Raw genomic sequence first — 22,620 nt, 5'->3', positions numbered from 1 at the left:
CAATGAAAGACATAAACATCCATCACTCCCACTAAAAATAGTTCCCGATAAAAATCAGCCGGTCCCTTATTTCCTCACGAGCTCACAGAACCTCGGCGCCGTGTTTGTGTCTTTACACACGCAGCAAAGCATCTGTACGCCTCGTTGTCAAAATCAGCAAATCCATTATTTACTGACTGACACGTCGACCGCGTATACCCTCATACAGGTTAAATGTGTGCGTGCGTGTGTGAGTGTGGGTCGGCGTCTACACGGTGACAGCTCTTCAGCCGAGCCGAGAGCCGAGATGTCAGGCAGGGGGTGCGAGGCCCGGACAAGTCCTCATGTCTGACTGTCTCCTGTTGCCGCTACAGGCATCAAACTCTGGCACATTTTTAGCTGCGGAGTCAGAAATAGAAGCCTCAGAGTGCAGAGAGGTGATGGTTACACGTTGTTAGCATGTACCATCCCCTGGGATCACAGCCTAGGTTTTGCCAATTTTGCAAACCCGGCGGAGGTCTGCTCGCTACGAGGGCGATGCGTTCGGTAGACAGGCATCTCATCAAGCGACCGGTTTACAGGTGGACTCGTGTGACACTGCTGGTGTGTGATTGAAGAGGTTTGGAGGTGTGAGCGTGAAGACTTCTGTGTTAATCTGCCTGAACTAATGCCGGGGGAGGCTTTTCACCGGCTGACCTTTGGCAGCTTCTCTCATAACGTGGAGCGACAACACAAACTCATTTCCTCCGCAGGTGTAAAGAGCAGCCTGGTTGATCGGAACCTACGGTGATTACAAAAACAAAACAACCTTTATCACTGGCCGGATACGGTTTTGGTCCCGGTCCTGATTACAGTCTACTCCCTCAGTTAAGTCACCATCCTGGGTCCTAATCTGCTTTAAGTCCAGTGTAGACGACATAGCTTCCACTCGACTACGCGTATTCTCAAGCAATAACATCCACATCTGTATTATCAACCCAAGAATACCCGTGATCGAGACCGGAGCAAAGGGGGCCCACCTCCTCCCCACTCGAGCCCTTCCTCTCTCTCTCTCCCTCTCTCTCTCTCTCTCCTCTCGTCCCGCGTTATCTCCCGCGTTCCCGAGTGAAGATTGCGGTCGTGGAGGGAGGAAGGTGTGAGGAGGCGGATCTTTAAGGGCAGCGGCACCTAGGACGGGAAAACAGAAGGGAACACATTTGTTCTTCAATAGCAATGCAGCAGTGGTGATAACACATAACACACACTTCATACATGATCCAAGACACAGCCTCAGCACATTGTTAGAATAATAATAACCTGATTGTACGCTTTATGCAACAGCCACACACCTACACACACACACACACACACACTAAGGCAGACTGCTACACATCTTTACCTGCATCAAGTAAACAGATTCCAGTGCCAGCAGCTATTCCCTTTGCTCTCGCTGGTATCAAGCAAGCATTTAGCCGGGCGCCCAGGGAGAGGGCAGGCTCACCAATTATCAAATAGATGTCAGTGTGTGTTACGCCGCGCTGAGGGGAGAGACTGATTACCAAACAGATGTTCAGCTCTTACCTCCGTCCACACACGCACGCACGCACACACACACACACACACACACACACACACACACACACACACCCCTCCTCTTGCCTTTCCTCGTTCCATTTTCCTCATCCATTTCTTTACCTCTACCTCGACTCCCCTCTTCTCTCCTTTTCTCTTCTCTTCTCTCCTCTCCTTAGAAGACTACCGCCCCCACCCCACCCCCAACACCTCTACTACACACACACACACACACACACACACACACACACACACACACACACACACACACACACACTCACACACACACACACCTATCCTCCTCGGCCTGTCCCATGGAGAATAGGCCTGAATCTTCCCTATCCACACTTGCCAATTAGACACACAGTGGATGTCAATCAACGGCTGAAGAGAAGAGGAGGAGGAAGAGGAGGAGGAGCTGGAGGAGAAGAAGAGGGAGAGGCAGAGTCATTGGGAAAGGGGGGAGAGGAGGAGGAGGAGGAGAGGAAATGCATCAGCACCACAGACAGCTCCCCACGGGAAACTCAGGCTGGCTTACAATCATGACTTGACTCTCTCTCTCTCTCTCTCTCTCTGGTTCTCTCTCTCTCTCTTCCTCTTCCTGTGCAGTCTTCCCTCCTCTCGCCACGTCTCTCTCCCATCCTCAGATCTGTGCGTACATCCATGGAGACACAATGAAACCCGTGTATCCGTTTACCCATCAAAGCTGCTTCACACTACATGGAAATCTCATTTGACACTCAAGGAAAAAAAAGAAAAATCCAATTTGCCTCTTTCATACCTCCTCCTCCTCCTCCTCCTCCTCTTCCTCTTCCCCTCACTCCCTCACTCACACCTGTGGTAGTCTACTTCCTCTCTGGCTGCCTTTTGTAAGGGAGGAGGGGTGGGTGGGCTTCACATTGAGAAGATTTTGACACTCGTCTCCCTCATTACCTACACTCTCCTCTCTAGTCCTCCCTCTCTCTCTCTCTCTCTCTGGCTGTCTGTCTCCTCATCACTCCTCTTCCTCCGTATCTCGACTTTGGCCCGGTCTGGGCTGCTGCTGCTGATGACAACTCGAGTGGACGCGTCTTCTGTTCTCACCAAGAGCTGTGAAGAGCTGTAGGTGTCAGGGATCTGGTGTAAAAATACACGCCGCCGGCACTGCTGCCCTCTCCACTCCGGCCCGCGTCTGCTCCATGTCAGCCCAGTGTCTGGACCTCATTTAAAGACACACTCCGCTGTAGTTTGGGGGTGTTTCTTGTTAAGGGTGCTCACATACACTGGGTGTGACCGTAGAGCCTGATGGGCGCTCCACTCAGTGTGTACTCCCGACACAATGGCAGAAGAACTTCACTTTTACGGCGAGAGACATCTGGTTTGAATTTGGGAGAAAAGCCATTTCCTGAATTGATTTGATTGAAAGTGAACCGGCTCCAGCTGGAGGGCGGCAGGGCTGCGGTTCATATTTATGCCTGATTATCAATCCTTTAATATAGCTGCTCGTTCGGAGGGGACACACAAAAGAATCAGTGCCAGGGGGCTGAAGACGAGACGGGCCGGAGCTGGGGGACGGAGACGGAGACAGAGCGGACACCGGGCCGCTGCCTGCACATTACTGCTTAATTGCTCGGAACTAAAGGCGGCGCTATGAGGATGTTTATGCTTCTGCCTGCAACAGCAAATCTTTCCAGTCATTTTGGCTACACTGTGCAGTCTAACACACACTGCACACACACACAAAAAATTAACGACCCGATGATGGCTGATGTAACGGATTCAGCCTAGAGTGCAGAAACACACGTGCCCCCCCGTGTGTGTGTCTGTGTGTGTGTGTGTGTGTGTCACCGGCCAAACTTTAAGTGACGAACTTTGCTTTTCTCTGTCTTATTGGGCCTAAACGCAAAGGCTCTGGTTGGCCTACTAGCCCAGATAACAAGACAACCACACACACGCGCGCGCGCACACACACACACACACACACACACACACACACACACACACACACACACACACACACACACACTGTAAAATTGCACATAGCCAGCACCTGTCTTCTACGTGACAGGCGTGGATATTAAGCTTTCTTTGTTTGTAAATACATCCGCTTCCACTGACAAGGAGAACCCAGTGCAGAGAGAGGGAGGGGAGAGGGGGGTGGAGAGAGAGAGGGGGAGAGAGGGGGGAGGGCGGGGGAGAGAGGGATAGAGAGAGAGAGAGAGAGAGAGAGGAAGCAAGCGTGGATTGAACGTTTAACCCTTTTTACGCTGTGCGGCAGAATCTCATTTAAACCATCTTTACATTTTTAAAAAGCTACAAAAGGAGGAGGAAGAGGAGGAGGAGAGATGCTGACACGAGGCTGATTAAATATTAACCTGTATGCGGGTGCAATTCCCATCAAGTCAATGATTGGCACTTGAGAGCGACGCTGATGGGGCCAAACTACATCCGTAAAGCGAACCAGCGAGGGAATTGATCGGGCGTCGATCCCGTGCCGCTCTGTGCCGCTCCGTGCCGCCCCGTGCCGCGCCGTGCCGCGCTCTAAACCCCGCTGCTCCCTTCTACAAGTCTTATTTATCACTTCGGGGATCCTCGGTAAATGTCTTAGAACGCGAGCGCCGCGCTGCCAACCGCGTCCGGGTCGCGTTTAACAAAGATGGGCAAAATAAGAGAAACTCACCGCGCGTCCTCCTCCGCTGAAGAAGCCGCTCCGTGTGCCGCCTCACGGTGCGTTCACGCTCAAGTGTGTGAGAATAGGCTTCGCTGGCAGGGAGACGCCCCCCCCCCTCCCCCCTCCCGCCCCCCCGCATCCTTTCTCTCTGGTGCGCTTCTGCTGCTTGTAAGGAAACATAACCACTCCTTGTTTTTTCCTTTCACGAGGGAGAGAAGGAAGGAGGGAGGGGAGGAGGGGAGGAAGGATGGAGGGATGGATGGAGGGATGCAGCAGCATCATCATCCCATGCAACCTGGCTGCAACCTCTCACCTCCTCTCTTCTCCTCTCCTCTCCTCTCCTCTCCTCTCCTCTCCTCTCCTCTCCTCTCTTGTTTCCCTCCAGTCCCACTGCTAAAACAACGTGCCTGTCTGTAGTGCAGTGGTTCCCAACCCGGGGTCCATGGACCTCCAATGGGTCCCTGATGAAGAGCTCCTTAAAAGGAAAACAAAGCCTGAGCTCAGTGTGATAAAGTGAAGTGTGAGTGTTTGTTTGTTTCATTATCATTATTGTTATTATTCCCTCCTTGATCTAATCATCTCTATGGGTGAGGATACAAAGATCTTCATCCTGGCCATGACAACATACATGTCATTATAGTGACTTAATGACATACTGGAACTACTGTAGTGTGTGTGTAGATGTAAACATCACAGATACACATAAAGTCAAATCATATCTATATTCTTATGCAATAAATAACAAAAGAAAAGCATTTAAATCCAATCAGATTAATATTTGACGCTAAGATGGCAGCCGCAGTTATACAGTTATACTTGCTGTCAAGATGCAGTACCTAAAAACATCTTAGGGGGCAGTAATGTTCTCTTTGTAATAAACCATATCCAATGTTGCCTCTCTCTCTCTCTCTCTCTCTCTCTCCCTTTCTCTCTCTCTCTCTCTCTGTCTCTCTCTCTCTCTCTGATGAGCTGGGATCCAACTGGTTGTCATTGCAAATTCTTGGTACAAAATACAGAATTTACTTAAACATGTAATTTAAGTGTTCTGGTGCAGATGAGAGACGATTACATTTTTTTGCACTCACACTGCCCTCTGGTGGACGTGAATATTTATATACTACACTGAATTTAAGTACGCAAAGTCAGGATGTGCCGTCGCTTGACTAGCCTCAGTGTGCGTCAAGTCTTAATGCACCCTTAAGGGGTTAAAAAGGCATTTCCACTCGCAAAAACCACCCACCGAACATTCCAATCTGATACAAAATGTATAATATTCATACTGTCACTATGCTGGGTTGCAGGGAGCTGAGTCCCATCGGTCAGGATAAGCAGAAATCCAAAATCACACAATTTTCCTGACACAACCTCGATGCAAAATGCCCATGATTGTACATCACCATAAAGATATGAAAGAGCTGCTGATGCATGAAAGAGATGATTGTGCACATTTTGCCGGGTTTTTTTTGTGTTGCGTCTGCCTGTGACTGCCACACTTTCATCTTGGGAATTCTCTTTTCTTCACTTTGGAAACACTCAGTGTTCCTCTCAGGTGCGTCGGCGGGAGAGAAGAAGCCTCTGTTCTGTCACTCATTAGGGCTAAAACCACAGCAGACTGCAGCAGGGTTCACTTTGTCTTAAATGGTGTTCCCTGCAGAGGTTACTACATGGCATGTGGCGAGTGCTTGTGTGTGTGTGTGTGTGTGTGTGTGTGCATGTGTGTGTGTGCGCTCCAACAGCTCTAATCCAGTCTCCTGGGACCTCTCCTCCTGAAGGCCTTTCCTTAGCAGACAAGCTGAATAGGATTGGTGGTAAGGCCCTTAATAATGCTCTCCTCATCTGCTGGTCCTTAAAGGAGCGGCCCCTGGAAATCTCTCTCTGTGTGTGTGTGTGTGTGTGTGTGTGTGTGTGTGTGTGTGTGTGTGTGTGTGTGTGTGTGTGTGTGTGTGTGTGTGTGTGTGCGTGTGCGTGTGCGTGTGTGTGTGTGGTATCTGGGTGTTCAGTAACGATGCACGCAAGCTCCACACAAAGCTAAATTGGCTTTTGTGGATATCCTCTACCGCCGTGTCTCCTGGTTTCTCTTCCCTCTCCTCTCTCCTTTCTCCTCTCTCCTCTGGCTGCTTCCTTTCACTCCGACAGAGCAAACATGCAAATTTGATGTTGAGAGGCCACGGCGGCCATGTTTCAAGGCCATAAAAACTGATGGCATATTTCCTCAAATAAGGAGCCGCAGACAGTTTCTCTCTTGCTCCATCGCTCTCCACACACACACACACACACACACACACACACACACACACACACACACACACACACACACACACACAGCGTGTTAATGGCTTCATAATTGTCAGAGGCAGACCATTGAGCATAATCAGGAGACTGCAGCAAGGCAAAGACCAATATTTGTAATTTACTATGACAGACAGCTCATTTTTATTACCCCAGGGCTGCTGCTTTGTTCTGAGATGCGATAAACCAAACGCATCAACTTTTTATCTCTCGTATTCACTTGTGCTTTTTTTCTTTCAGTCTTTCTTCCATGAGAGATCGAGAGACGTAGGACTTTATCATCAGTGTGACAATTACACCTAATGCAGAGTCGTAGAGGAGACTAATGTCTGTCTCTCTTTCTTTCCACCCTCCCTCTTCTCCTGTGTCTCCCCCTCCCCTCTCACTCACACACACACACACACACACACACACACACACACACACTCAATTCCTTCCTTCCTTCCTCTCTGCCCTCTTTCTTCCTTGATCCTTCCGCTCTCTCTCTCTCTCTTTATCTCTCTCTGTCTCTGTCTCTCTCACGCACACATACGTACAAGCACACACACACAGGTCCACACAGCTCCAGACAGTGTGTGACCTCAGAGTCGTGAGCATTACGCCAAACAGACAGACACTGAGTCAGGGAGCAGAGTTCAGCCCATCACAGGAAATCACTGCCACACACACACACACACACACACACACACACAGCATGTAGATGGAATGACAGCGTGGAGTTCCTGATGTTGTGCTTCTTTGTCATCCCGGCTGTGTGTGTTGCTTCCACGCTGTATTGATTGCTGCATCATTTCATCTTTGTTTGTAAAGATAAGCAGGTACAAATCGTCACTGCGCTGCTATTCAATTACACCTCTTAGCTCTTCAAGCTATCCGTGCGTTTGCAGAGCCGTCCAGAATAAATCCTGCTCTCCTGTGATTATTATTCTGCATGAATCTGACAAACGGCTGCTATGAATGTTTCATTTATGAGGACGGAGACAGAAGTGGAAGCTGGATGCTGCATTCAACAGTCACGGTCAGCTTTTGATAGAGAAAGCCTTGAACACAACACGGCGTCAAGTGTTGTTTAAACGTTGTGATTTCCTGCCGTGTGGAGGATCTCACTAGGATAACACACGTAAATTATTAAATCTAAAGTGTTGCGCTCTGAGTCAAAACTTTAAAATGTCAGTGATTCATACTCTAATTGGCGTAAAGGATGCTTATGCCCGAGTCAGTTTGTGGGTTTTTTGGGATGGGAGAGCTGACAATCAAGAGAGGAACAACTGTGTGCGTGTGCGTGCGTGTGCGTGTGTGTCAGTGTTAACAAGAGAGACAAACAGCGCGCACAAATAGGAACAGAGAGAGAAGCGGAGAAGCAGGTGCATCACTAATGGCTTTTTAAAAAGGTTACAGCACAGAGCTCCTCTTTTCTAATGGGGCTCCGGCTGTGCTTGAGAAGCAATTTCCGGAAAAGATAATGTTGTCGAGAGAGTGCAGAGCGCTCTCCGTTTATGCGTGTGTGTGTATGTGTGTGCGTGTGTGTGTGCGTGTTCATGTATGTGTGCCTGTGTGTGTGTTTGAGGGAGAGAGAGAGAGAGGGAGAAAAACTCAAGGGAACCTCAAAGAGGAGCGGGGAGGGGCAGATTACTTCATCATTGGCTTATTATGATTATTAACTTGTTGACTAAATGTGGAACTCTCTAATGAAAAATAATCTTCCTTTATTTTTTTCTCTCCTTTCCTATAATGTACCAGTTGACTTCCATTAACACCGATGATATCTGAGCTCCTCTCCTTGTTTAGAATGCAAACACTGCCACCGCGTGTCCAGATAGCCTTACTGCAGCTATATAAGTGTTATTGTTATTTAATTTAAATATATATTTATGTCCTAAATTTTTACTTTGCCATAACAGAAATTAATTATAAACGTTCTCCTTTAGTGATTAATCAATTAAGTCAAAACAAATTCCATACACATTCCGTGCCATTCACAGTTTAAATACACAAACATGACACTTACTGGCCGCTAGAGGGCAGTATCTCACCACGAGGAGGTTCAGCACTTGAATGAAATATCTCCCTGCATAGATTCACGTTATGGCATAGATCAGTGAACGCACCATCCAGACACAGCCTCAGGGGCCCCCGGATCTCCTGGGCCCCCCTGGATCTCCTGGGCCCCCCTGGAGCTTCTTGCCCCCCCCCCGTAAATATCAACAGACCAATCTCATCTAAACAGCAACATTACTGTAGACAGGGTTTATTTTGGGAAATAATTACAAAACAGAGATTTTTTTAAACATGAAAATACCATTATTTGAACATTTATGGTGTTTTCTATATCTTCATTGGTTTACAAAAAATTCAGAGTGTAAAGTTGTAGTGGAGAGCGATAATGAGCCTCCTCTGCAATAACAGGCGTCGTCCTCAGAAGGCCTGAAGTCACACACACACTCACACACACACACACACACAAGCATGAGTGCGCAATTATAGCAACTACTTCTGACAGTTAAACTTATGAGACGAATGCCAAATTAACAGTTTAATGCTGCCATATAGTGTGCTCATTAAAAACATACTCAAATTCCACACACACACACATTTAATTAAACCTTCTCTGTGGTTTCTTCTTTATGTAACCCTCTGCGTCTTCACATTATTGTGTAACCAGCCTGCAGTGTCCTTTCTAAAGCAGCAGAACCCAAACCTAATATGGAGTGTGTGCCCTCAGACCCCCACCCCCCCTCCCCCGCAACACACACATGTACACACACACACACACACACACACACACACACACACACACACACACACACACACACACACACACACACACACATACACACATACAGCCAGATCCTTTCCCCTCACAAGACAGCTTCAGATCATTCATCACGCAGCTTATATGTAATGATAACGTGGAATATATAAGAAAACCTAAATGCTGTACAAAACTATACAAACCCCATCAGGTTCTGTGTTCTATGTGGAGAGGAGGACGTCTGTGGTTGGAAGCATCAACCCATTCGCGCTGAACACACTGGCTGTGTATCGTATGCGTGAGTGACATCAGACCAGGTGTCCCCGTCAAACCAAAAGGGAGCAAATCAACCATCAGATAAAGGAAATGGAGTAAAAGAGGAAGCGTGAAGAAGGAGATAAGGAGATCATCACGGTGGGAAAGGAGAGAGAGCGGCAGGTTTGATGGAGGGAAAGGAACTCTTCGGTCCAGATTATTTCACAGCATGGACACAAAACCTACAGACGTTCAAAATACACACACACACCCTCTCGCTCACACGCACACACACCTGAAGAAGGAGGAGATTACGAAAGCGTGTGAGCATCCAGTTCAGTGCAGGTGTGTATAAATCCACACTCAAACGCTCCAACACACACACACACACACGTAAGACACGACATCGTTTACTGAACACTGAACTGCCTCTGTGCTATAATTTACAAAAGTGCTTTCATCTTTCACGCTGTCTTTTGTTATTCTAGAGGGAGAAAGCGGCGCCGTCGTCTCCACGCCGCCTCAAAAGTTCTCCCTCTATTGTTTTTTTTCTTTTTCAATTCTCTTTTGTCCTGAGTGTTGCTTAAGTGTGTTGCGGGGGTTTTCTTCTTCTACTCCCCAAACTCTCAGCTCCACGTTCCCAGCTTAGTTTTCCCATCACCGGGAAAGAATGAAGAGACAGTATTGCTTCAGCAGCTGTGGTTGGGATGGGATGAGTCTTATTGGTGGGAAATGTCTCCTATGGCTCCCAGAGTAGACAGCAGGAATCAGCCCAGGCCCTCACACACACTCCCCCCCCCCTCTCGCCTCCCTCATCCAAGTCTCGCTCCCCCCCGCCGCACTGTGACGGGTTGAAAGTTCACACCATGGTGGATTTGACTCGTCGCAGCGGGTGGCGTGTCTCGGAGTGGGCGAGGCAGGACGGGAGGCGTCCGGCAGGAAGGTCTAGACTGCGCTGGTGAGGCACCGCCGCGAGGGGAGGAGCACATCGGGAGGGGCGGGGCACAGGAGGGGCTGATGGTCATGTGATCTCAGAATACGGTAGCCCTGCAGTCTGGCATGAGAGGAGGAGGCGGAGGGGATAAAGAAGAAGAAAAGGAAGAAGAAGAAGAAGACATGAGAAAAGGCAGTGGATTTTCAAAATAAAAGCACAAGAGGATTTATGTTTGTGGAGGCAGAGTACAAACAATGCTGCTATACAATGAATTAGCAGAATGTGTATATAGATATATATATATATATATAAATCTATATTCACATCTTCATGCAGGCTAATTAAAGTAAAAATCTGGATTCATTTGTTTAAAAAGTGAAACCAGAACATTTCTGGCTCTCTTTGTGCCGTCTAGCGTTAATAAATACATTTCTGTCCCTCGTCCAAAAATAGAGCAGCCTGGGGGGTAAAGATGGTTTTGACACCCAACAAAGCGTTATGACCGGATTAGAACCAGGAACCTCCAGGCTGTACGAAGGGATCAGACCTCTTATTCTTTCAATTTGGGTGTCGGCTGCAGAGGAAGGTGCTGAAATGTCAAAACTCTGCCATTAGTGCAGCTCGTTAACACACACACACACACACGTTTCCTCCACAGTCCAGCCTAAAAACACTCTGGTTATTGTTCTGTTTCCTTTCAGGCTTCAGGTGAACAGAAACGTTCTGACCTGAAAGCTGAAACAGAATAATAAAGACATTTGTCGTGATCTGAAACTGGACTGATGATGAATTGGGGATGCATGAGTGTGTATGACAGCGATAACAAAGGGATGCAGATACAGAATGACATGCAAACAACACCCACACACACAGACTTTGTCATGAACGACATCATCCCTCCCCCCTCCCCTTACCTGGAGGCCACTTAACTTTTCGAGTGGACTCTCCACACGGGGCAGGCTGAGGAGAGGCAGGCCCACGGGGGGCTCGGCCAGGTGACAAGAAGGGGGAGGGCTGGGCGACGCGATCTGGGTCGGCTGGAAATTGTTGATCACACAAGTCACCTGAATGAGGAGGGGGGGAGAAGAAGAAGAAGAAGGATTAGCTCCACTGCAGTTTCAGAGATGGAGGATTCTGTGATGCGTGAAATACCCCCCTGAGTGTGTGTGTGTGTGTGTGGGACTGATGAGAGAGGGAGGGGGGAGAGAGAGAGAGACAGACAGAGAGAGAGAGAGAGAGAGAGAGATGACAGGAAGTGCTGTGGGTGAAAAGCTTTAGGTTCAGAATTTCCATCTTAAAAGTTAAGTCGGGTCACAGCAGTTTGTCTGGAAGCTGGATTTAGTGTCGATCACGCTGTGTGATTGGTTCTAGACCGGGGGACACTTTGACTGCGCTTTCTGTGAGAATTCAGTTTAATCCATTACCAGCCAGACACACACCATGCACAGGTGAGAAGCTGTCATCCCCCCTCCTCTCCTCCTCTCCTCCTCTCCTCCTCCTTCCCGTCCCTGATCCCCCCCCATCTCATTCCCCTGCTGTCTCTCTCTAACTCCCCCTCCCTCCCTCCCTCCCTCCCTCCCTCCCTCCCTCCTCTCCAGCACCTTCCCTCCTCTCTCCTTCTCACCAGGAAAGCAGCGATGGCTCCTCCGGTCACAAACCCAGCCAGGACGTCGTTCCAGTGGTTCCTGTGCTCCGTCACCCTCACCACCCCCACCAGCACGGCCAGGGACAGCAGCACCAGGCAGAGGGTGGGCTTGGTCAGACGGGTGCCCTTGGTGCGGAACACCAGCGTCACATACATCTGGAACACGGGAAGAACAGACACTTACTCTGAATGTGTGTATGAAGTGGAGAATGACAGGAGAAGAAAATAGTGAACTTAACATTGAAAAACTGAACAAACAAAGTAGAAAAACCTTGTTTCTCCAATTTTCATACAAACTTGTGATACTAAGTGGAAGTAACTAAACATATCTTGTTTATTTTATTGTCAGATAAGTTTTTTATAATGCATGTTTATGCTGAGCTGTACGGCTTAAATCAGCCACTAGAGGACGCCCTTTGCAGTGCTTTTGGCCCGGCTGAGGCCTGATTAGGCTCAGCATCGAAGCGTTTATGTAAAGTGATGGAAACACGCTGCAGTAATAAAAAAGACACCGAAGCCGCCGTAAAAGTTTTTCATCAACACAGAAGAACATTTAGGTGATTTCTGCTGCTGTGTTACTGCATCTGCACACACACACACACACACACACACACACACACAGAGTAGCAGAGTGGTTTATAAAATGCTTTTTAATACACGACCTCATCAGTGATTTATGTATTTAATCAAATTTCCCCTTGCATTGCATCTTGAGCTGTTAAAAGCTTATTTAGTCTCCATCCTCTCACACTTTTTCCAGGGCATCTTGACGCTCACGCCTGCCTGTTTCCCATCTCTCCCTGATCTACAATCACCTGATCAGCTAAATCCAGTCGACAGCTGGGAGGCACAAATCTGCATCATAACACACATGGCCAGACACCAAATCAATCAGAACCCTACCACGGTGTAGATGGCCGAGTAGAAACTGAGCGCCGCGTCTTTGGAGGGGAAGGATTTGCGAGCTGACGCCACCAGGTAGGGGTTTCCTGTGCAGGCCCGGCGCTCTGCGATGTACTGCAGCGGCGACTGGCAGCCCAGAGCCGTGTAGTTGGGCTTGCAGGCGGACAGGAAGTGAGGCGTCTGGTTTCCTGTCACCACCTGTCCGGCATTGGCGAAGATGGTGGTGGTGAAGAGGCCGAAGGAGTAGACGCCTGTGTGAAAAAGAGAGAACAAACAAAGTGGCCTCGTTTGCTTTTAGGCTTACAGGCAGAATCCTACATGACTGGCAGTCTTGGATTTCAAGTTCACGTCCCAAATGACAGACGAGTCCAAGTCTCAATAACAAGTTCTGTCTTTAGTTGGGACTTGATTCATAAACTAGACTAATACTTTTCTCAATGCAAACAATCCGTCCTCAAAGTCAAAGCCAGTGAGCCAACGAGCACAATAAAAAGACAACAAACAAATTATTACTTCTACCTGCGTGTGACAAGTCAGATTGACCACCACAATAAAGTTTTAGGAGCTATTTAGTAGCTCATAAAGTGTGAGGCCTCTTCCCTCTTCCTGCCTGGTGAAGTACAGAGCTTGTCTTTGTGGACTGACCCAGGAAGCGTACGATCCGTCTGAGGAGGGGGTTGAAGTAGCAGCAGTCCACGGTCACTATGGTCTTCTCCTGAGCGCCCTCTGTCTTCACAAAGAAACTGGTCACTTCTCCGATCAGAATCTGTGACACACACACACACACACACACACACACACACACGTTAGTCAAACATGAACTATGAATATGCCTCAATGTTTCAGCTGCCTTAGTAAACAGGTTACATCAGTGTTTACATCACTCATTCCTCTAACAGCACCTGTAGGAGTAGGATAAGTATTGATCTCTCTTTTGACACTGGTTGTCTATTGATTACACAAAGAGCACATTTGTGGCCCTGATCAGGCTGAGCATGGTGACGCTGCCTGATCAGAGCCCCCCTGCTGACAGGAGCATGGATGGATGTAGGTTACATGCTCATACAATATGCATGGCCCAGAGCCAGGAGCGTGGGCACATGCTAATGCAGCAAAGCTCACTGGGCTCTGTGTGTGTGTGTGTGTGTGTGTGTGTGTGTGTGTGTGTGTGTGTGTGTGTGTGGGTGACAGATGAAGGCTCACTTTAAACTGGAACTAATGCTACAGACGAGGATACAACTTAGTCTAAAGCCCCGTTAAGAGATATGGCACGTTTATCTGCACAGCACAGATCGACCACAAAGGCAATTCAAAGGTCAAATATAAAAAGAAAATATATAAAATATGGCTCAACCTGTTGGAAGTTTTGGTGTTAAATCATTACAAGGCTTAAAGTTCTGTTGTTTGTGTGTTTGCTTTCTTTCCTGCGCCTCCACTGAACTCCAGCAGGACAGTTTGTTGACGAGAGTGAAGGTGAACCTCGCTCTATCTCGCCCGCGCCAATGCCGCCGACTCATATTAGTCTGAGGCGGCGTGGCCACACGGTGGTAAGGGAGTCTGGCAGAATGAATCGTTAAGGTTTTCCCTTCTTCTCTGCGCCATCTGGTGTCGTTGAGCCAGGCTCGCTAAGTGATCGCTTGTTTTTAAGTGTGTTTGCTTCTAGATGAGATTGTACTAAATAAATGAGAGGAAAAGAAAGGTGGGAGGCTCATAAAGGACATGTGGAGGGAAATAAGAGGCTGCTTTCCTTGGAAGACAGAAAACAATCCGAAAGAATTTGTGCAGAAACCGACTAGAACCCAATTTTAAGATGGAGTTCAAGCACGTAATAAGACATCAGGCAGCCATAAGTCCTGATCACTGAAGCTGATGGAGGTTCCCCGCAGTGTGAGTGGGCACCAAGCTGGACAGCTGGATCACACGCAGCACTTTCCCCCTCCAGGCAGCTCCAGAATCAGGACAGCTGGATGCACATAACTCCATCTACGCTGCTGGCAAGGCTGCGACCCCAAAGCCTTGGAACATCACGAGGCAGGAGCGTCTGGGTTTGGATCTGAGTCAACCACGTGAACGCCACGTTACAGGCAAGTATTAGTGTTTGGAAATATGAATAGCTAAGATCGACGGAGTAGTAGTAGAAATACTAGTGAGGCTAAATCAGTCAGAGCTCAGGAACGTGGCTGCATTAGTGACTCCTGCTGGCTCTTTGAGGTACTCCATGTTTGGTTGGGGACTTACTAAAGCCAGACAAGTCAGAAATAAGAACTCGACAAACACGTCATCGCCGTTCTGACTCGCTTGTTCTCACGTAAGCCGATCCGGAATGTAACATGGGTGAGCATAGCGACGTTCCCCCGACTTGGAATATAGCCCGGAGCTTTTCCTGACTAGAGTGCAGGTGTGAAAGGGGCTCATGGTGGCAGGTGGTGTTGGTGAGGACTGGCAGATCCAGACTGCAGGTCCCAGGTGCCTCTCTCTCTCTCTCTCTCTCTTCACATTTCTCCATCTTGTTCTCTCACCGCCTCTTAGCCTGAACCAATATGGAAGCAAATTTTGTTTCCCTTCCAATCCCAATCTGATACATCCGTGTTGACATTCAACCCCCAATAAGCTCCCGCGGAGACGTTATGGGCTACATTCCTTCCTCAGTCATGTATTAAAAGGTCTCTAGTGTCAATATTATTCCCTTTTCATGGTGATCTGACAGAAAGGTCACCTCCTGCAGCTTCAGTGAGCATCCACTCTCCCCACAGTCAAATGTTTTGGAGCTGAAAACAAGACTAACATGTATTTATAGTACAGGGATTCTATGTAACCGTGCTGAATCCTGTACAAATATTTCATATCTTCATGCCCTGTGTCATTATCTAAACGTTTGCTGTCCGTACTTTGTTTGAAACTTACTTTAAAGCTGCCCAGCACTTAACATATGCAGTAATGTGGAATACATTTGGTAATCCTCCCCGTCACAGCACAGTCACATCATGGCTGACAGTGTGGGAAATGAGGTTTTCCTCCGTGTGTTTCTCTCCACCGGCTCTCCCGTTTCTCCCTGAAAGACTTTTGACAGCGTGGAAATTGGAAATAAATCCACGCGTGACCAAACAACAAGGGGGAAAGGCGGCGGCGGTGGCGGCGGCACTTGTCCCTGTGTTTGTTCTAGGTCTGTTTGAAAATTGGAAACACAACCCTGGGTCAGATTAGAACACGATCACAAACACATCCAGCTACTTCAACACGCTTCAGTTCACACACACGGCAATTAAGCTTTAAGAGGAGATCTACTGTGTTCTAGAGGCAAACGTGAGGATTCTGTTTCCTCCCCAGATTGATCAGAGCGTTCATCAACAGAGGGAGACGTGGATGAGGCCGGGAGGAGAGAGGGATGAAAGGGAGGAGTAGAAGAGAGAACAAAAGCAGAGAAAGAAGGTGGGGGAATAGAGGAAGAGTGAGAGAGAGAGAAGGAGAGAGGAAGGTGGAGAGATGCAGACTGACACATTCTGCCTCAAGGGAACAGAAAGAGAACTCAAGAGGCTGCTTTGTTGTTAAAGTGTGTGTGAGTGTGTGTGTGTGTCTGTCTGTCTGTCTGTCTGTCTTTTGCAGATGCTGATGGTTAGACTTTTCCTTCAGCGGGGAAGCAACCTGGGAGTGTTTCAGTGCAACCTCTCAACTCTGACAACTATATAGACGAGTAGAGATGATGTGTGTGGGAACGGGGGAGAGAGGGGGGGAGAGAGAGAGAGAGAGAGAGAGAGAGAGAGAGGGAGAGAGAGAGAGAGCATAAACGTGTGTGTGAAGGAAACTAAAGGAAATACTGTATTAATTGGCCCACTTTGATTCCTCACATTGTGACAGTCAAGAGCGTGTCTCTCTCTGTGTGTGTGTGTGTGTGTGTGTGTTTGTGTGTGTGAGTGTGTGTCGACTTGCTTGACAAAAGATTAGGATCAAAAGGATAAAAGTAAATCAAGGAAAGAAAAGGAAGAAAAGACAATCTGGGACACGTCAGAGCGCTGAAGTCTGCAGAGATGTTTCCCCCCGAACAGAGGAGGAAGAGGAGAGCTCAGTTTGAAACGACAAGGAGCTCCACAGGTGGCTTCAACGATCATGTGTGTGTGTGTGTGTGTGTGTGTGTGTGAACGTACACACACATGCCCACACACACACTTTCCGTCTCAACATACACAAGACACCACGAGCAATAATATCGATCAGGATAAAAACAATCTTCTTCTTCTTCTTCAGATTTGATGTGATGTCACAATATTAAAGATCTGTTTCGCCCGCCTGCCTCCTCTGTCGTTGGGGGTAAATACCCACAGTTCTGCCCGTTTCCTTGCCTTGTCAGCCTTGTTTGGACTTTAAGATTAAACCTAACCTCCAATCTTCCTTATTCCATTATCTTCATTAGTCAGGATCTATATGCAACGTGTTCTCACACACTTAACTTTACTTGCACAGCCTGTTATTACAGCACATGTGTGTGTGTGTATGTGTGTGTCTAAGGGTTTTACATCATCGATCCAGGCCTCATAAAATCCCTCAACAACGTCTGAAACACAACATGCTGAAACACAACATGACATGAATACAGCACAGTGGATCATACTGTGTGTGAGTCCAGTGTGTAAATGTGTGTTTACGTCCCTGTTCCTCTGTTGAAGGCGACGCAATGCCAACAAATCCTCCCTTTAATAGTTAATGTGTAAAATAACACCAAAGCCCGGCGAGTCCTCGTAATGCCTCTGCAAATATCACGACATCTGTTGACATTGCCAGTGCTGTGATTTAGACACACACACACACACACACACACACACACACACACACAGACAGACACAGCCTGCTCGCTCACTCACTCACAAATACACACACATACACACACACACACACACACCAGTGTTGGTAACCATGACAATTTATCTGCTTCAGCTTCATCATCACCCACACTCTCTCTCTCTCTCCATCTCCATCCGTCTCCTCTCTTTCTCACCCTGCTTTTATTCTCGGCTTTGTTCCCAAAATCCAGGCGAGCAGAAACGTTTTCCAGTCTCTCGTGTTTATTCCTGACATTTCTTTGTAGATGGAATCCAACATTTTCCATTCTTCTCCCTTTTTTTTGCTCTCTCCCTCTCCCTCTCCCTCTCCCTCTCTCTCTCTCTCTCTCTCTCTCTGTTTAAATCCCTTTTTTGTTTTTCAGGCTCAGTGATGTTTTTTCCCCTTTTTCCATCTTTTCTTCTTAAAAGCTCAAATCTTCCTATACGTTCCTTAATTTTCCTAATGTGAACTGTGCTGATTTTGATTTGCTGGTGCCTGAACGAGGTTGACCCTTACAAATGATGCTGCATTCCCAGACAACACGGAACTCGAAGATGTCCGACCTATTACCTTCCCAAAAAAGTCCCGTGGAACAGTTTGAGCTCCAGGCGGGGGAATGAGTCGTGGAAAGCTTTGGAAGGGATTTCTGAGTGGGAAATTCCGACTATTGCCTATGAAGTTGTGGCCTGAGGAGATAGATGGCTGCTGAGGAGGCCCCTTCTACACACACACACACACACACACACACACACACACACACACACACACACACACACACACACACACACACACACACACACACACACACACACACACACACACACACACACACACACACACACAGGTCAGGTTATCCTATGAAACCCACATATATGTACACACCACCTCATTCTTGCCTCTTCCTTCCTCCTTCCTTGAGGATGAAATTCAGGGATTTGATCGCCCCATAACTGATTGTTTGGGACAATGAAGGGAGGAAGCGTTTCAGTGTGACACATAAATCTTCTCCTCTGTCATGTGGGACTCCATTATTCACCACAGATTGTCCTGAGGTTTAATGCCAACGTCTTGCCAATTTGCACACGGCCACTGGATGGATGTGTGTGTGGATGTGTGTGTGTGTGTGTGTGTGTGAGAGAGAGAGAAAGAAAGAGAGAGGGTGTGTGCCGTATTTCCCCTACATTTGTGTGTGTGTGTGTGTGATTCCCCTGTAAGTATGTGTTTAAATGGCGGCAATCAAGCAAGAAAATATCCGAAGAGAAAATGATTGCAAGCGTGAATAGCAGAATTACAAGTACTTTCCAAATTTGTACAGCTTGTTTGTGCGACTGTATGTCAGCGTGCCTCTGTGTGTGTGCGTGTGTGTGCCTGCGCCCTGGGTTGCTCATCAACAACAACGACTCTGATTAAAATAACAGAGAAGGTAAATACAGAAAAAATATGGAAGGAAATAACACGAGGAAAAAGCCAGAATCAGCTGAACGGAGAAATTTGTCAGAAATTAAAATAACAATGAAGCATCCCAGGGGGGTGAGCTCACTCACAGGGCAGCCAGCACCATCCCTTCATCTCCCTGACCTTTGACCTTAGCGGGACATGGACCTCCTTCCATCCTTCCTCCCTCCCTCCCTCCCTCCCTCCCTCTTGTCACATCTTAACTCCTGGCTGGATGTTATGCTCGTCTCTGTCTCACACTGCTGCATTATTCATGGAGGCTTTGCACAAGTTTAACACACAGCAGCAAACAAACACGGATCATCGAACTGGGGCTCTCGAATCCTCTCTCCTCTCCTCTCCTCTCCTCTCTCATTTCTTTGTTTCTGACCGGCACAGAAAATAAACCTCTGCACGCATTTGGTGCTAATCTCTATCAACATGTATACAAAGTCTGCATTGCACAATACACACACACACACACGCAATGGCCAACGTAGCACTTTATCTTGTGTCTTTTATTTAGCTTGCCATGGTAACTGATGAAGGCTAACATGTCACCTGTTGCTCTGCGTAGTGTGTAAAGGTATAGGAGTGTGTGTCTGTGTGTGTGTGTGTAGTGTTATGGGGAGCCATTGAGAGGAAAAACAACCAGACACAGTCCTACACTGTGTCTTTGTACTGTCTCTCTCACAGACATACACACACACACACTTCTTCACACACACACACACACACACACACACCTCAGTGGCAGAAGAGGAACTTGTTTGTCGTCATGTGTGTCCGCCCACACACTTACCTTTACTGATGTACTAAAGCTTACAACATGGTTTCCACAAGCACAACTCTCCCTCTCTCTCTCTCTCTCTCTCTCTTTCACACACACACATGCAGACACCTACACAGTATTCTGCTCATTCTCACATCATCACTCTGCTGAGTGGCGGTGTGTTATGGTCTCATCTACAGCTCCGGTTTTGACACGAGAAGCCTGTACTGCGGCACTCAGCAAAGCACTCTTACTTTAAACCTCACCTGAACTATCTGCCTGTCTGTCTGTCTGTCTGTCTGCCTGTCTGTCCATGCGAGGGGGAGACATTAAAGCAGCCCTTTCCGCGTTGTCGCACCGTTGTAGTTTCACAACAATCATTTCCAGGAGTCCCTTGAAGCAGAATGATGTATTTGTTCCTCAGCAGCAAAGCGAGTTGGAGCAGCGCATGAACGAGCGATCAGGAGTGAAACTGAACTCTCTGTTAAGGAGCCGTTGAACTTCAACTTCAACTCAGTTCAGACACGACGTGAGTGGGGACGACATAAAGAGGCAGATGAATCAAAATTCAGCCGTGACGTGGGCGTACAGAAGTCTGTAGACGCTGACGGTACACACAGTCCAGACCCACGTGGCCGCACTGTGAGACGTGGAGTTATAGTTTGTATATAGTTTGAGTTTGTTACAAGGGTTTCCTCCACACAACTACAGAGGAAATGAATGAATGTGTGAATGAATAACAACATAAAGTCATTCATTTAAAAAATAGAAAACAGTTTGTGTTTTATGTGTTTGAATTTCATTTCTTTTAATTTCATTTGGTCTTCATTCCTCTGCTTGTATTTCTCTGTGTTTACACAGTCGAAATCTTGCAGACATTCTTTTTCAAATTCATCCCGAGAGAACAGAGGGAAACGTTCAAGAACACATCAGGTCGGGTCACAACCAACCAGGTGAGGTGGATCAAACATGCTACATACTCATGCTCAACATGCTCATAATCAGTGTGTGTGTGTGTGTGTGCGTGTGTGTGTGTGTGTGTGTGTGTGTGTGTGTGTATGTGTGTGTATGTGTGTGTCTCGGAGGCGGCCATGTTGTAATGCGACTTAATAGTGAGACAAGACAGACGCCGTGGACAAGACAGAGAGACAGAGACAGAGACACAGAGACAGAGAAACACAGAGAGAGAGACAGAGACACAGAGACAGAGACACAGAGAGAGAGAGAGACAGAGAAGGAGACACAGAGACACAGAGACACAGACACAGAGAGAGAGAGACAGAGAGCGAGACAGAGAGAGAGACAGAGATATCGAGACGAGCTGTGATGAGGATGCCGAGGCTCTGCTTGAATATTAATACGTTAAATGGTTTGAATCCACTCTATCCTGATAGCAGCATCTGTGGCCCCTCACAATAATTATTAATTACGTTAGAGTGGATCAAAGTGCATCAAATTGTATTTCTAAGATTCTTTCACAAAATACTGCACAAACCCTTAAACGAGTGAAGATGAGGCTCATGAATATTGATGCTTAATTCTCTGTTTCAATATGCATGCTGACCTACAAAATACAACTCAGTACAGACGTTTAATCATTAAAGATGTTTAAATATAAATCTTCAGACTCTAAGAAGGCAAAAATAATCAAACTGCTCCTCTTCTTCGCCACTCAGAGGCTCGTTTTCATTCTGTTTCAATATCAAGCAGACTTGAAATACGGACACACACGCGCACACACTCTGTAGCTATCTGTGGCTGCTCTGTGGAGGACAAATATAGTGCCCGTTGCCATGGTGACGAGAGAGAACGCATCCACACAAACGGAACAGCGAGACCACGAGGATGTACACCTACACACTTCTGCCTGTGTTTCAACCTAGAAGCACCACGTGTGGATGAGGAGGAACTATCTGTGTGTGTGATGGTTTGGGTCGCGCACACACACATGCACATACACACACACACGTACAGGTGATGCCATGTGTGTTTTGCCTGAATGTGTGTGTGTGTGTGTGTGTGTGTGTGTGTGTGTTGTTTCGATGTGATCCAGACTCACCGTCACAGTGGGGATGGCGGTGACGAGGGAGTACACCAGCACCGGCGGCGCCTTGCTGTTGTCCTCCGGTCCCGGGTAGGGCTTGGAGTAGGATTTGTCGAAGCAGAAGAAGCCCTGGATGTGTACGGGGAACGTGTCTGTGTACTCAAAGTAGTACGCCAACAGAACCGTCCCTGCCATGATGACCAGCTGGAAATAAAACATATTGGTTCCGTCTTTTAAGGGTCGAATCCACAGACAGGAGGCGCAGGAGTTTGTAAAGAGAAGACAGGAGGAGAGAGGGAGGATGGAGATGTTGCCTTCACGGAGCACACAGTGATGGACGCTTCCCTAATGTGCAAGATGAGTGGAGTGCGTGTGGAGAGATGGTGATGGGAGAGGAGGGGAGGAGAGAGGCACGAGGAGAGACAGACAGGAGCGAGGGGGAGAGAGTCAGAGGGAAGAGAGACGGAGGGAGGCAGAGGCGAAACAGAGCGGGAGAGACGGAGGGCGAGAGAGACATCGTTTGAGCGGCGCCAGTGTGCAGAGTGGGAGGGAGGGAGGGAGGAAAAAACAAACGGGAGCAATCAAAGAAGATGACGA

General features: G+C 47.7%; 1 protein-coding gene across 4 annotated transcripts in view; it reads right to left on the bottom strand.

Annotated features, from left to right (window-relative positions):
* Positions 1 to 10,314: 10,314 nt before the first annotated feature.
* Positions 10,315 to 22,620, bottom strand: part of plppr2b (phospholipid phosphatase related 2b) — a 34,356-nt gene continuing 22,050 nt past the window's right edge. For 2 of the 4 annotated variants that reach the window (XM_076170300.1, XM_076170301.1), the window contains 6 exons: positions 22,039 to 22,227; positions 13,604 to 13,724; positions 12,959 to 13,209; positions 12,035 to 12,211; positions 11,341 to 11,474; positions 10,315 to 10,530 (listed from right to left, as the gene is read on the bottom strand). In XM_076170300.1, coding sequence (XP_076026415.1) covers positions 10,422 to 10,530; positions 11,341 to 11,474; positions 12,035 to 12,211; positions 12,959 to 13,209; positions 13,604 to 13,724; positions 22,039 to 22,227 — 981 coding nt within the window. In that variant the 3' untranslated portion in view covers positions 10,315 to 10,421. Of the gene's footprint in view, positions 10,531 to 11,324; positions 11,475 to 12,034; positions 12,212 to 12,958; positions 13,210 to 13,603; positions 13,725 to 22,038; positions 22,243 to 22,620 lie in introns of those variants that run through there. The other 2 variants (XM_076170304.1, XM_076170303.1) reach the window with 2 other exon arrangements.

Source organism: Genypterus blacodes, unplaced genomic scaffold (genome assembly GCF_046128005.1).
Source record: "Genypterus blacodes isolate CSIRO-AG114 ecotype Tasmania unplaced genomic scaffold, CSIRO-AGI_Gbla_v1 ptg000216l_1, whole genome shotgun sequence".
NCBI classification, from domain to species: Eukaryota; Metazoa; Chordata; class Actinopteri; order Ophidiiformes; family Ophidiidae; genus Genypterus; species Genypterus blacodes.
The sequence above is the reverse complement of the archived record's forward strand: the minus strand, read 5'-3'. Positions and strand labels throughout refer to the sequence as shown.